Source organism: Pelodiscus sinensis, chromosome 3 (assembly GCF_052426305.1).
Source record: "Pelodiscus sinensis isolate ZL-2025 chromosome 3, ASM5242630v1, whole genome shotgun sequence".
Taxonomy (NCBI): domain Eukaryota; kingdom Metazoa; phylum Chordata; order Testudines; family Trionychidae; genus Pelodiscus; species Pelodiscus sinensis.
Window position 1 is genome coordinate 62,306,429 of NC_143054.1, and position 15,869 is coordinate 62,322,297.

General features: G+C 38.1%; 1 protein-coding gene across 1 annotated transcript in view; it reads right to left on the bottom strand.

Moving 5' to 3' along the window:
* Window positions 1-15,869, bottom strand: part of ME1 (malic enzyme 1) — a 227,456-nt gene that overhangs the window by 173,539 nt on the left and 38,048 nt on the right. Inside the window, exons 2-3 of the mRNA XM_075923820.2 lie at window positions 12,343-12,476; window positions 8,240-8,389 (exon numbers count right to left, since the gene is read on the bottom strand). Of these exons, the coding sequence (XP_075779935.2) occupies window positions 8,240-8,389; window positions 12,343-12,476 (284 nt within the window). The remainder of the gene's footprint in view (window positions 1-8,239; window positions 8,390-12,342; window positions 12,477-15,869) is intronic.

Consider the following 15,869-nt stretch of genomic DNA (forward strand, 5'->3'; position numbering starts at 1 on the left):
ATGGGAAAGCAATAGGAGTGGAGTTAACTCCTATGGATAGACCTTAACACAGGGGCAAGGTTCCAGGGAGGCAGCCTTTGTTGTTCAGCAAAGGGCAGAGGATGTTGTGAAGTTTATTCTATTTTGTCGGACACTATTTTCAGTGGAATTGTGTCTGGGATTGAGGGGCCATTGATTATCATTCCAGACCACTGAACTCCCTAGGATGAGTCATGGAAACATGGGTCATGCTACAAGGGGATGGTCTGGGACAGTGAGACCATTGCAGGGACCAAAACAGGAATTATGAATTGAGTTTACTAAAAACATTGAAACATCCCAGCCTTAATTACACTATAACAAATCATCAAATGATATATGGCCCTCTGCTAGGAATATCAGAAAGACGGTAGGCAATACATACTTATATAAATAGAAGATGCAGTAGAGTTAACTTCTGTCTCAGCCTTGTTTGTTTAAGATGTGGTGGGTTTTTTTAAGTTATTGCTGTAGGATAGAAAATAATGGTAAGATAATGGAAATAATGGTAATTCCCATTTGTCCTGCTGCACTAAAATACTGATAGTACATGACATCTTTAAAGACTGTGTTTTAATGCTTATGAATAAATACACTGAGTTATTAAACATTTTTTTCTAGTAATGGGAACTTATTTGAAGTTCTGTTTAGTTGTGATCTAAACCTTAAACAAAGTCCTCTGTCTTAGTAGTTGTTGAAGAGCAATTGGATTTATACTCTCAGAATCATCATAATTTCTCCTGTATCAATTGAAATGTCTTCTTCTGGACTACCAAAGGTACATAGTAGGGACTGGCTACTATTAAACAAATCATTAATTTCCATGTTAAAAGGATACTTTATTTGACAGATACCTATGAATGCTTTTCTGGTTTAATACTCTAATCTCATTACATAGCCTAGCAGGACTTTTGTCTTTAGGGAGATAGTTATTTTCTTATGAGATGATCCTTTTGTTTCATGAAACAAGGTGAAGGGAGATCACATGATTTTTATGGAGAACTGTGGTAGGTTGTAACCGGAGAAGGGTTTTTTTTTTTTTTTAATCATTGCTGTATTGACAATCAAGGAACTCAATGTCAAGCAGCTGAAGGAACTTTGTATAGCAGGCCACACACAGAGACAGAGTGTGCCTTGTAAATGGAGTATACAGTTTACACTGCTGAACTAGTTACAAGCCAATTCCGAGCCACTGACTTACTACAGTATCACATAATAGATGCCCTGTCCACAGTGATTATCAATGGATGTATTCATATTGAGATGTCTTTCAAAGTGAGATGAAGTAAGCTGAAACTTAAAAGTGCATATATCTATAAACTAGTTTATAACTACATATTGCATTTGCAGAATGTGTACACACACACACACACACACACACACACACACACACAAATATATATATCCTGGGTCAACTGAAAAAAATAATTTACTATTTTGTAAATTGGATATAATGTAGTTGGATATAATGGCATTGCAGATACCACAGCATGATAAACAGTTTGGTTATGCAATCTGAAAAGTTATTTTGTCTCTATCTCCTAGCAGAATGTTTATCTTTCAATATTCCAGTGTTATGACCATGAAAATCAGACCCTGGAAGCACTTACAAGTGCATTCCAGTTTGAGACACAACACTGTAAATGGTATGTACATTTTAAGTGAGCTTGCTGTACAGATGAATTTTCTTTAAAAAACAATTTTAATAGACAAATTCATTTTAACTCCATTTGCTACTAAAGCCATTGGCTGGTATTTTATAGATACCACAACATGATTTGGTTTGTAGATAAAAGTTGAAGGATGAGCAAGCATGCCATTCATAATGAGCAAAATGGAAGAAAGGACTGAGGCATTTTTATGAGAAGTTGACAAACAGGTTAATGAGGATAGAACCACTACCAAGCTGCACATGGCAGGGGTGGGAGCATGTAAAAGCTAACAGCAGACAAGTAACGGAGTTATGAAGGGGTCTTCAGATGGGGAACTCATGTTTTAAGCCCAGCTCTTAAACCCAGCACCAGACTGGGGAAGCAAAAAGGTCTTGGTATCCCTCCAACCTCTGCTCACCAAACAAGTTCCACCCATTTGGCATGCAAAAGTGAGACAACACTTAGAAGATGTTCAAAATATGAACATGCATGTTCTCTTGGCTCCTTGAGCTTGGCATCTCTTCACTGAAATTCATCTACATCCATGGAATCTGATGGGCTCCTTGGATTTAGCTCTTTCTTGACTAAGGGCTGGCAGTTATGCCTGAGCCTCAGCAAAAAATACCTTTTTGCTGTAGGAGCTGAGGGAATGAAAAGTCTTCCTTTTAATATAATATGAGCTAGCTAATTGGTGTATCAAAGAATCATTTTACAGACTTCCTCCACCCCGTTAGTCCTAAGACCAACTCTGAGGAAGTTAGTCTTGAAAAATTGTTTGGTAGAACTCTTGCTGTTAGTTAAAATAAATCTTCACAAATGTATTACTCACAGCTTTCATTGGGTCAGTAACATATGTGAAGCACAAATGTATAACAACATTTGATAGTTCAACACAAAGACAATTAAAGATACCAAACTCCATTTAAGTTAATTAAATAATACAATATTTGAAAGTCAAAAGATACCTAATTAATTGCAAGTATCAATAATCTTCAAAACATCTTCACTTTTTATAGTTTTTGACCTTTAATAATTAATATAAAAGTCACAGAATCATAGAACCATAGAGCTGGAAGAGACCTCAGAAGGTCATCAAGTCCAGCCCCCTGCTCTAGGCAGGACCAATCCCAACTAAATCAACCCAGCCAGGGCTTTGTCAAGCCAAGACTTCAAGACCTCTAGGGATGGAGACTCCTCTACTTCCCTAGGTAACCCATTCCAGTGCTTCACCACTCTTAGGCTGTGTGTACGTTGGTGCGATCTTGCGCCAAAGCAGCCACTTTTGCGGAAAAACATGCTACCTGTCTACACTGGCAGGGAGTTCTTGCGCAAGAACACTGATGTTCTAATGTGTGAAATCAGTGCTTCTTGTGCAAGAACTATGATGCTCCCGCTCAGGAATAAGCCCTCTTGCACAACTGTTCTTGCAGAAGAGGCCAGTGTAGACAGGCAACATGAATTTCTTGCACAAGAAAGCCCGATGGCTAAAATGGCCATCGGAGCTTTCTTGCGCAAGAGAGAGCGTCTACACTGGCACGGATGCTCTTGCACAAAAGCACATCTCTTGCGCAAAGGCACATGCCAGTGTAGACGCTCTCTTGCGCAAATACTCTAAAGCAAAAACTCTTGCATTAAAGAGTATTTGCGCAAAGTCTTGCCAATGTAGACGTAGCCCACGTGAAATAGTTTTTCCTAATATCCAACCTGGACCTCTCCCACCACAACTTGAGACCACTGCTCCTTGTTCTGCCATCTGTCACAACTGAGAACAGCCTTTCTCCATCCTCTTTGGAACCTCCCTTCAGGAAGTTGAAGGCTGCTATCAAATCCCCCCTCACTCTTCGCTTCTGTAGACTAAACAGACCCAACTCCCTCAGCCTCTCCTGATATGTCATATGCTCCAGCCCCCTAATCATTTTGGTCTCAAGCTTTTTAAATGCTATTAAGAAATTAAACACATTCTGATAAAGATCATATAATAGAATAGCCTGCAGTAGGCATTTCTTAATCTATTATATATTTGAGAGTATGCATGTCTGTTGGTTTATCTGTTCATCTGTGAGTCTGTTTGTTCAAGAACTCCTCCTAAATGGTAAGATCTAGGTCCACCAAATTTGATATACAGCTTCCTCTTATAACTTAAAACCAAGGTAAGTGTCTGGATTCTGTCATGACAATGGGATGTGTGTGTAATGTGATTAATTCTCATCAAGCAGAAAGGGAGGGCTGTGATACCAGGAACAGTGATACTCCAGAATGACCATAAGAGGGCAGAAAGTAAGTGCACCCCCACCACTCCAACATACCCGAAGGGCCACAGCTTAGCACTTAATAGGGAGCAGATGACAATGAGAATTACAAACGTGAGTCCGCTTCTCTTCAGCTTCTCTAGCACTCATGTATCACTGACATATGTTAATGTTAGTATAAACTGCAATCCTGTAGCTATGCAGCTTCACAGAAAGATTGATATCATGGCATCTCCACAGGGGCCATGGAAGGCTTCCAAAGGTGGTAGTGACTTCAGTTATAGACATCTTCCAGCACGTAACTTTGTTCTGATTGATAACCAAATCAATGTATGCTGCATCTTACCCAGCCAGTTGAGCCATGAGCTGCAGCAGTTCACTAAACTGTGCCAACAAGGCAACATCACTGGCCTATCTCAAAGCAAAATGGCGTGCAGCTCAATGCCACTGACAGCTGCCTCTTTAATGCTTAACTATCCACCATAATAAATACTGCTTGATAAATTAATTGCTGCCAGTATGTCTTTCCTTTGATAAATCAATCATTCATACCTGCCTAATATTTGAGCCTTTTAAAAAACTGAACATAGGGAAAAGAAGAATTAAAGTAAATACGAGAGTGAGTGAAGATCAATAATGCTTTATGATCCTATTGAATTATCATTACAAAACAGAGATTATTGTACAGTGGAAACTTGTAAAAGTTTGCCAAATAAAAAATGCTGATATGCCATTGTCATATTCCAGTATATACCTGAAACAAATGATACTAAAGAATAACTATATACAGTGATGCATTTATTAGTGTGGAATTAATCTTAAAATTAAATAGTACTGTTCTAAAGGAGTAGTGGGAAAAAATCAGGCCATCTCTGCCAGTGATGTGCTGCCAAAGTTATACCCAGGCAGCTCACCATGACCTCCAGGCTTAGTTAGTGCAACACATATCTAAAAATACAGCTCTCTCCTCCTTGCCACAAAGACTCCTGCTGCTGCAAATATGGAACCCAGCTGATTTCTCCTTTCATCCCTAGCAATTTGTTAAGTTACACTGTTGACTTCAAGGTTTGATCTGAAAGGCTGGCTCTGTTAACAGGAAACTCATATAAACCTCATCAGAGATCTCTCCTTTTTGGCACAAAACAGCATCAAATCTTCCAAAACAAAGTTTTACATTATGTTTATGCTAAGCACAGCTCCTGAACAGCAAGTCAAAATATTCCTGTCAGGAGTTCTTGTGATCAAGGGTGCTGGAACAATCTGTATATTTCAGCTGCTGACGCATATGGGGAAACCATTTCAAGTCAGGAGGTGAAGTAGCATCCCAACCCCCTAGTTCCAGCACCTATGCTTATGATTGCATTAAAGTAGTACAGATGGGTGCAGAACACTTGTGTGTTGCCTGGGCATAATACAAAATGGAGTCTGAGGGGTTCTTTTTCCCTCAGAGCAGTTTTTCCTGCCAAAAAAAAAACAGGTAAAGGAAGGCTGTGCACCCAGCACTAAACCTGTGCACTCAGCACCAAAGGCTGTGCACACCGCCCAATTGCCTGCGTGCGCACCCATTCTTTGCACACGGCACCTAAGTTTTATGCACCCAGCTCTAGTTCTCTGCACCCCGCTCTCTTCATGGTTTTCCCGCCATGAGATGTTTATATACCATTGTCAAGGAGCATTCGTGTTCTTTGGCCCCCTTCATGTCCTGTGTGTGCGTCTGTGATCATCATTGCCCTGTGTCATTGTCTACCCGGAGGAGGCCAAGGTTCCAGCCTGCAGTCTGACAAGACTACCCACTGCTAGTGACGTTAATTGGAATAAGGGAAGCCTTTTCCGCTCCCACTAAGACTTTGGGACTTATAACACTGTCTCGCTTACGGATACTCGGACAGGATCCGGTGCCCACCAAGCGTCAGCTCGCAGGAGGCGAGAAGCATCCATCGAGGGATCGCTCCGTTTGTCCTCCCTCAAGGCTTCTCACTAGCCGCGAGGTTGAAGGTCACGGACATCGAACCTCAATCGCCGCATAGAATGTAATGTATACCCTTGTGTGTGTGGGACTCTTCTATCTTCTTCTTTTCCAGGGTTAGGGTGGGACTGTTGCTGAGTTGTATGCTGTTTGCTGATGTTTAATCTTGCATTTAAAATACATGGTTTGGCCCTAAATTCTTGTTGTTTGGTAATTTCTAAGCTGTTTCCCTGGTGATTAGATACAGGATACCAGGCCGAATCTGGCTTCTGTGGGAGGGCACCTTAGGCTTTAATTAAATTGCATAGCCCATAGCACAGCAATTGTTTACCCCAGCTCTCCGGGTAACATGTGGAACAGCTTAACCTCAGCAGATCTGCAGGGAACTAACACCATGGATTTAGTTAGAGGAGAATATCACCAAAGTTACACCCTATTTCTCCCTTTCTCTCCCACCATTTCCTGCCAAGTATCAGTGTGGGGAAATTAAAGGAGCCTGAACTTTATCCTATAAAGAATTTAAGTTGTTGGACCAGATCTTCAGCTCTTACAAACTTACATAGCTCCACTGACTTCAGTAGAGTTACCTGATTTACACCAGCAGATAATTCATCCCTTTAAATTGTATTATTAATCTTTTTGAATAGTGACATTTTAATTATGTGGCTCAAGACATCCTCAAATGCAGGTTTATAATGTCAGAAAGAGACAGGTAGGTCTCATAAATACTGATATACAAAATGATAGGATTTTGATAACCTAAAAAGAAAACTAAAACAAAAAAAGTTGGCAGAAAAATTAAAGTGATTTTAGGGGGCTGCCTAGTATGACAGATAGGGTCTTTTCCTGTCTTTTTATATGCTGCATCTTCACATATTATTTTCCCAAATAAAAACTAATTCCAGGAAGAAAATGAGAGATGCAGATGATACAAAACTGTTTAGGATAGTCAAGACAGAAGCAGACAGTGAGGGACTCCAAGAAGATCTCATCAAACTGAGTGATTGGGCATCAAAATGGCAAATGAAATTTAATGTGGATAAGTGTAAAGTAATGCACATTGGGAAAAATATCCCCAACTATACGTACAGTATGATGGGGGCTAATTTGGCTACGACAAATCAGGAAAGAGATCTTGGAGTTATCGTGGACAGTTCTCCGAAAACTTCCACACAGTGTGCAGTGACGGTCAAAAAGGCAAATAGGATGCTAGGAATTATTAAGAAAGGGATAGAAAATAAGACCCAGAATATCTTACTGCCCCTGTATAAAACTATGGTACGCCCACATCTTGAATACTGTGTACAGATGTGGTGTCCTCACCTCAAAAAAGATATTTTGGCCTTGGAAAGGGTTCAGAAAACGGCAACTAAAATGATTAGGGGTTTGGAACGGGTCCCATATGAGAAGAGGTTAAAGCGACTGGGACTTTTCAGTTTAGAAAAGAGGAGACTGAGGGGGGATATGATAGAGGTATATAAAATCATGAGTGGTGTGGAGAGGGCCGATAAAGAAAAGTTATTTATTAGTTCCCTAAATAGAAGAACTAGAGGACACCAAATGAAATGAATGGGGAGCAGGTTTAAAACTAATAAAAGAAAGTTCTTCTTCACACAGAGTGTAGTCAACCTGTGGAACTCCTTGCCAGAGGAGGCTGTGAAGGCTAGGACTATAATAGAGTTTAAAGAGAAGCTAGATAATTTCATGGAGGTTAGGTCCATAAAAGGCTATTTAGCCAGGAGATAAAATGGTGTCCTTGGCCTCTGTCTGTCAGAGGCTGGAGAGGGATGGCAGGAGACAAATCACTTGATCATTGTCTTTGGTCCACCCTCTCTAGGGCACCTGGTGCTGGCCACTGTCAGTAGACAGGATATTGGGCTAGATGGACCTTTGGTCTGACCCAGTACAGCCGTTCTTATGTTCTTATGAGAGAATGTTATAAAAATTGTGAACACATTCCTTTTTCTCTCTCTGTATGTATATATAGGGAGATGGGATGTGTGTGCACTTTCTAAGACCAACACTGTTCAGCCTGATTAACTAAATTTGGATCAGGGACAATTTATTCTTTTGCTGACATGTAACAAATGCAGCTGAGAGTCTAGGAAAGCCTAATTAGGCTTAATAAGATTATAAAATACATACATGTTTTAACAGAGACAACAGTTTATCTTTGCAATGCAGTACAAATTACCATTTAACTTTGACTAAAAATGTAGTTAATGTAGTCTAAATTGTCTCCGTTATTCCAGTTTTGGGTTTTACTCAACAATGTTAAAAAAAAGTCCTACAGAAATCTGCCAAGAGGGAAAGAAAGATAGAATTACGTTTATTTGAAGTATAAACTTACACACCTTGGCCTCCGAAATGCTAAACCATATTGTTGGCAAGCCAGACCCACAGTGGGAGTATAAACAATAGGCATGAACCTTTCAATGTTAGACGTCAGCACTTTGTAGAAAAGCTTTTCATTTCGATCTTGAAGACCCATTAACAGAATGTATCTGTGGAGAATTAAATATAATTAGACAGGTATCCAAGTGTACATTAAAATAGTTTAAAAAAATAAGATAGGTATGTAGAGAATTAAAGTTCTGTTCCAGACAAAAGTCTCTCTCTGGTGCAGGGTACTTAAATTTAACCATATCTTAGTAGCACAAATGCTTCAGTTCTAAAGGATAACAAAATTGAGACAGAGAGAGTAGACAGAAGCTGAAACTATTGCAAAGATGACAGTCGAATGCTTGGGAAGGGAGTTAATTCCTGTCAAATATAAAATGCTGTATTTGTACTAAAATAGCAACGTGGGTCTGACTTAAACCTTAATCCATACATGCCAAATGTTGCGCTTTGAAAGGGATATTCAGAAAGTTGCTGGAGGTCGGGGGGAAGTTTCATTTTTCTACTCGGGACCTCAGAGAAATTTTTTCCAATCCAAGGAGAGTGTTAGTTTTTCCATACCTCTCTTCTAATAGATTTCAGTACTGGCACACATACAAAACACCTGATCCTGCAATCCTCCTTGGCTCCTAATGAATCCCACAAAAGTACTTTATCTCCTAATAAAATCAATGGTAGCTCTGCATTTAAAAGCACTGCAGAGTTTAAATTAGAATTGCAAAAGGAAAGAATGAGAGAGTGTGTGTTTAATTCATCCTTCTTTCATCATCTATTGTATAACACAGCTTACCTTAGAACTTAGTCCATCCCATTCTTTTCAGCACATTGGACTACTCACATTCTTTATGCTTGCTTATCAGCTGCCATGTGGCCTAACTCCTCCCATTCAAAATAAAATTTTCTATGTCATTGATAATCATACATCTCTAAATCATCCTAGGTCTACACCTCTTTTTGCTGGATTATTTGGTTTCCAACAGAGCGCCATAATCGGTAGTTAGTTAGCATCCATTTGTAACATGTCCTAGCAATTGCGGTCTTATCTACAAATTATTTACAAAAGAGACCTTGCTTATGCCATTGTTCTGACCTCATGGTTTGTTTTTCTTTCTTCATAGCTTGCTCCTAATATGCTCCACAAGCACTTATGATGAAACACATCTAACTTTTGAGCATCTGTTTTCTTAATTTGCCAGGTTTCACTGCTGTAGGTTGCTAAGGCAACAACAATGGCTTTACACACAATAGATAAAATTATCACTGTTCCGAAACTTTATCTGAAGTGAAGTAGAAAAAGGTGATTTAAAGATTCAGGATCAGATTCTCATCTGGAATAAATTGGTATAACTCCAATGGCTGTAAGCTACACAAGTTTACCTCAGTTTAGGATATGGATCAGAGTTTTCAGCCTTAAGACCGAATTTCTTGATTTTTGTTATGGATTTAAATCTGGCCTCACTATTTTAATTTACTTTATGCAAAATAAACTTTTTATAAACTTTTTTTTATTAGAAAACAAAGTATAAATTTTAAAACCCAGTTTATTTCCAAATGCAAGAATATTTACCTACCATTTCACAATGAATAAGACATTATTTGCAGTCAAGAACTTTAAAATGCACATTGTACATATATTTTATATATTTAACAGAATAAACCAAAATATATTAAGATTCCTGTTTAACAAAGAAAAGTATAGAATAGTCTACATGTGAAACACAGCTAATGTTGGTAAACAAAACTTAGTTTTCATACCCTCTTTGTTGTTGCTATTTTAAGTATTAACCTTTAACCTATCCAATGGGAAAAGTAAACTCATATGACGACAGCACTAAGGAAGAAAAGAGATGGTGCTTTTAAAAAAATTGTTAATGTCAAAGGCACCCAGATCCTCAGATTTTTTTTTAAACTAAAAAAATTAAATGAAATCATTACAGACAGCGTCATAACAAGTGCCATAAATCACTTTTTAAAATAATACAAATGAATTATTTTATATCAAATATTAAGAACATTCATGTTACATATTTATTCCTTTCTCCTAAAAGTATTTTCAAAAATATGTCTCAAGTATATTATTAAATATTTATTCTTATTAGCTTTTAATATCAACTCTGTATTTAGCATATATTGTTAAAAAGTAAATCACCATATTTTAACTTATATGATTGCGCTATCATCAAATACTGATCCATTCACAATCAACACATCTTACATATGAGGTTTACCAGGGTGAATTTTTGGAGATATACATTTCGTTACCACGGGATCTTGAAGAGTGACAGGTGGAGAACTTATAAATAATGTGGCCTGGTCAATTCCAGAGTGCTCAGGCATGCATGGAAGCCGGATGACTGAACCAGTCTCTGATTCTGAATACTTGCCCATTTTTCTTTTATTACTACTTCCTTTGAAATCAGTTGCTGTTATTTAAAACCCCTCAAATGATCTTTTCATTCTCCAGTCTTATTATTCAGACCAATTCTGTTTTCCAGATTCTGTAAAATGATCTTTTGGAGAAGGAATTTAAAACTGCTGGGAGACTTTTGTTTAAAGGGCCCCAATTCAAACCAAGCATGTACCTCTTGCAATATTTTATAAATATATAATTGTTCTGTTTTGTTTCATACCTAAATTTAAATTAAAAATTCTGACATTTAATTAAAATAAAATACTGTTTTATCCTGCAGTTTTTATAAGCAAGATGTCCTAGCCAAACATTGTATATAGTATGTGATTCGCAACAGCTCAAACCAGCTTTAGCTATTATAATATCTTGATATATTGATCTAGCAGTTTTTCATAAGGACAAGACAATGCCTGTATCTATTAACTGAATGTTTCACTAAAATTATCAATTAAATGACGTTAAGAAGCAGATGTCCTAAAATGCTAACCTGTACTGACTGCCTGTGATTACACACACCTGACCACCTCTACCATTCTCCTCACATAAGGGTTTATGAGAAGGTATTTTGCTATCAACTAAAAGAGGACCAAATATTTACCACATGGCCCAGACAGGAAACTCAAAACAAGATGACTTGTACAGTACTATAGGTATCATAGCTAGATTACTTAATCATATTTATAGAGTGAAATCCTGATCCTACTAAAATCTCCGGCAAAACTCTCGTTGACGTTGGAGCCAAGACCTTGCTTATGGAGCGCATCACATGGGCTATGTCTAGACTGCATTCCACTCTTGAAAGAGGAAGGCAAATGAAAGACATAGAAAACGCAAATGAAGCATGAATTTACAAATCTCGAGCTTCGTTTGCATAAACACGTCTGAGTGCTTTTTTGAAAAAGGGTTTTTCAGGAAAAAAAGGAGTCTAGACAGGGTTCTTTTGGAAAAAAAAAAAAAAAAAAAAAAAACCCTTTTTCAAAAGAACCCTTACTCCTGAAAAAAAAATGAGATTTACAGTTCTTTCGAAAAAGGGTTGGGGTTTTTTTTTTTACATAATATTGCAACCATACCACTTTGCACTGCAAATTAACTTAAACTTTTAACTTAAATGTGATTAGTAAATTAATTGTAATGTAATTTATATCCACTTTAAGATCCCTTTATATTGCCAGAATGGTATAAATGAGCTTAGTGTAAAGGAGACTTCGGCTCTTGGCTCTTAAATCTCCCATAATCTGGAAACCCCCTCAGACCTTTGAAATGTTTTGTTGATTTTTTTTTCTGGTGCAATTTCAAGTCAACTTCATCCAATACAAAACATCTTGATCTAGTTTTCCAGAAAACTAAATCAACTATTTCTTGTCACACCCTCAGTGAACAGGGAAAAGTAATGATCATTGTCTTTTTTACAATTATTTACATATTTGACGACTGTATGCTGCTTGATAATGTAATGTTTTCCGTCATTCTTTAAGCATCAGAAGCTTCATAAAATTTTCAGTTACAAAACAGCAGAATAAATATAATATTAGAACATGTTTATTCATTAACATGGTCAACATTCCCTCCCCCGCCCCCCCAAGAGAAGTGAAAAAAAACAAACAATGACCTGGGAAAAAAGTATTAAGTTCTTTAGTAGTACTTTACCTGTCTAGGTCAGATGTTTGTCTCTCAAAATTCACAAGAATCCTTAAAACCTGGACATCTTGACTGAGAAAGCAAGGAGGCAAAAGACCGTGTATATTCAATTGTTGTCTTTCTTCCAATGAAAAAGCCATGCCCTGTATAAGAATTGCATAAGATTACCTTCAGGATAGTTCAACAATGCAAAAAGAGCATGCATTTTTTACTATCCAAATATCCATTAACTGAAGGGAAACATCTTCATAAGGCAACAAAAAACACAACATAATCTATCTATAATAGGCATTTTTGAAAGCATCATCACTCTATATGCAAGCTTCAATTCAGCTCAATGCAAACTTTGTGCCAAATTTTTAAAAGTTCAAGAGCTCATGACTTGACAGTTTAACAACTCCACCCCACCACCAGCAAGTCACAGTCTTCCAATGCTGAAATATTACTACTATTATCTCCTATAAAAATAACTGAAAAGTAGAGCAACAATAATCACCTCAAAAGGTAGAGCAGTGAACAACACAAATGCCTCCAATCATGTATTTAACATGAAGATTTGATAATTTTTACATTTTGGTTTTCTAGGGTAAACAATTTGTTTTTCTAATATTTAGAAATCTTTCAAGATTTCTAATGAAAATAATAGTTGAAAATTCACAATTGCTGCCCAAACAGTACACAATAGAAATTATATAGTATAGGTGATAATCCATTAACGCATACCTTTCTTCCCTATCTTTGGTTTGTATGATTTGTCTTAAGAACCTTAAAACTATATAAAATACTACTAATGTATGTCATGCCTACCTATGCAAATCTTTCTAACAAGTATACAGGCTTGCAAAATCTCTGTTTTCTTTTTCCCTAGATTGTGACTGGATTCACATGGGGCAAAAGAACTAATGTTTCACATGGAGGACAAATACACAAGGCTTCCATTTTTTTGGATTATATTAATTATTCATGTCTGCACAGGCAAATTGATGGTCAGAACAGAAAAGGGTTGTAATTGCCTTATGTGGTATAGCAGACAGTTCCAGGTGAAAGTGATGTGATCATCGGGAGTCATTTCTATAAACACCGAAGCTTTGTTTCCACTAGAGACATTTTAACAGAGTATTCACAGGATGAATAGGTGACAAAATGACAGATGAAATTCAATGCTAATAAGTGAAAAGTAATCCACATTAGAAAAAATCATCTCACTAATACATACAAAATGATGGGTATTTGCTGTTACTACTCAAAAAAGATCTTGGAGTCTATGATAAATGGGAAGGATACTACCCTTTTCTGGACATCCGAGCCATTCAGTTAATTATATTGTTCGCAAGGGTTAAATTCAGATACTTGAGAGTATCTAGGAAATGTTGGCAGGGAGCCAGAAGAGCCAATGAAAAGAGTGTGAGTTTTGAATTGAAGCAGGACCCTTCTGTGTGACTGGGGCAAAAGCTGGGAGAGATGAGTTAACCCAGGAACAAGGCATGGAATTGCCAGTGGTAGCCATAAGTAGGTAAAGACTAAACCTTGGAACAACAGAGATGTAAGTAGAATAGAGAATGTTTAGTTAGGCACAATCCATTTTTTTCTTTATTGTGGGGTTTATTAAACTCCTCTGTGCTGAGCCCATGTACTCCCCCTCTGTACTCTGTAATTTTTAAACGGAATCCCAGGGAAGCATGTCTCTGTGTTTTAATATGCCTTTTTTCAGTTGCTTTGTAACACCTAGCAACCAAGTACGTTTTACCAAGTACGCTTTCTTTGTTTTCTTAATAAAAATCACCTTTCTAAGACTATGATTTGATTTTGTGCTCTAGAAGGCAGGAGGTTCAGTGTGTGCACATGCCTGAAACTGAAAGGTAAGCTATTAAGAAATTATAGGTTGCTTTTTCCCTCCCAAGCTCTCTCCTGAGGGAGGGTTAAAGAGCTTGTGGGTACCCCCCAGGAAGAAATTCCCACGTGCATCTTACTGGGTTCTGAAAGGTGGTTTTGCACTTGGGTAGTGGAAGTATACCACCTAAGGCCAGGGAATCTGTGACCTCAGAGAGGTTTTAAGCAGAAGCCTTTAGTGGCAGGGTATTTTAAAGTCTCTTGCAGGCCCCCACCTTCTGCACTCAAAGTGCCAGAGTGGATAATAACCATGGATAATTCCTGAAAATATCCTTTCAACATGCTGTGGCAACTCAAAAACCAAACAAACAGAATCTTAGGAAACATTATGAAAGGGATAGATACTAAGATAGAAAATACCATAATGCCACAATGTAAAACCACTGTATGCCCACACTTTAAATACTGCATGCAAGACTGATCTCATTTCAAAAAAGATATATTAGAATTGGGAAAAATGCAGAGAAGGGAAATAAACATGACTGGGCTATCAAACAGCTTATATATAATTAAAATGACTTGCACTGTTCATCTTAGAATGGAACACTCTTATACCTAGTATTATACCTAGAGGCGAGGCCGCCTAGCTGTTCTCTCTCACTATAGATTCACCATCGAGGGTCTTTCCTTTTTAGAAACTCATCTCTTCAATTGGGTAACACATTCCAGGCCACCGAGTCCAATGTGTGAAAAATCCTCACAAGTCAGCAAGGGCTTCGGGACCTTCCCCCTTGCATTGAGGTCTCAGGGTTTGGATCCTTGCGCCTTCAGGATCTTACCCAATTAGCTTGTGCGCCAAGTGATAGACTTCTGACATTGTCTCTCCTTAGGAGTTGGTAGGGTCCACCCTCTCCACCAGCTCTGATCCAGGGTCCAATGGTAAGAAGCTAAGACCTCTATCGTGGGGTACTACACAGCTGCCTCCCTAGATCACTTCCTCCCTGCATCCCCTCTTTCTATAGGGAAAAAGAACTGAACCCAAAGGAAAGTCTCTGGCCTTCAAAAGTCACCAGTCCCTCCTATGCAGGTCAGGTCAGGATCTCCAAGCCTCACCCAGAAAGAGCTCCTGAGGTACCCCTTCCCAAGCACTCGGAGCATGGTCCTGCTCCCTTAAGCTGTCTGCCTTCCTCTGAACTGCTCCACTTCCCTTTTTAAGTGAAGCAGTTAAGCTCCTCCTTGAGCTTGTACAGACATTGCAATAGCAGCAGAACAGGGTCATCTGTGCCCAGAGCTGGTCCTGAACCCCTTCTTCTCCCTTGTGGAGTTTCTATTCTTCAGCACAGGCTGCCTAACAGATGTGTGCTGATGTTGCTCTCCCAAATAAAATATTTCTATCTTGGCTACTTGAATATGTCATCATTTATTGCTATGTGTTTCTGTTTACTCCAAATGAATTTAAGTTGTTTGTATAAAGGAAAAACCTGATCATTGATGATTCTTTTTATTGTAACTACATGAAAAATAATACCATACCACCTCATTATACTTAACTCAAACTATGCCTAAGAACAAGGAAAGAAATATAGCAATGCTAACCTCTCGCAAGAACATCCTTTGGTCTAGAGCTTATCAATAAGTGAGGACACAATCTGTGTACCTACTTCATATAATACTTCAGAATTCAAGACTTGTAGTGGGGCAGAGTG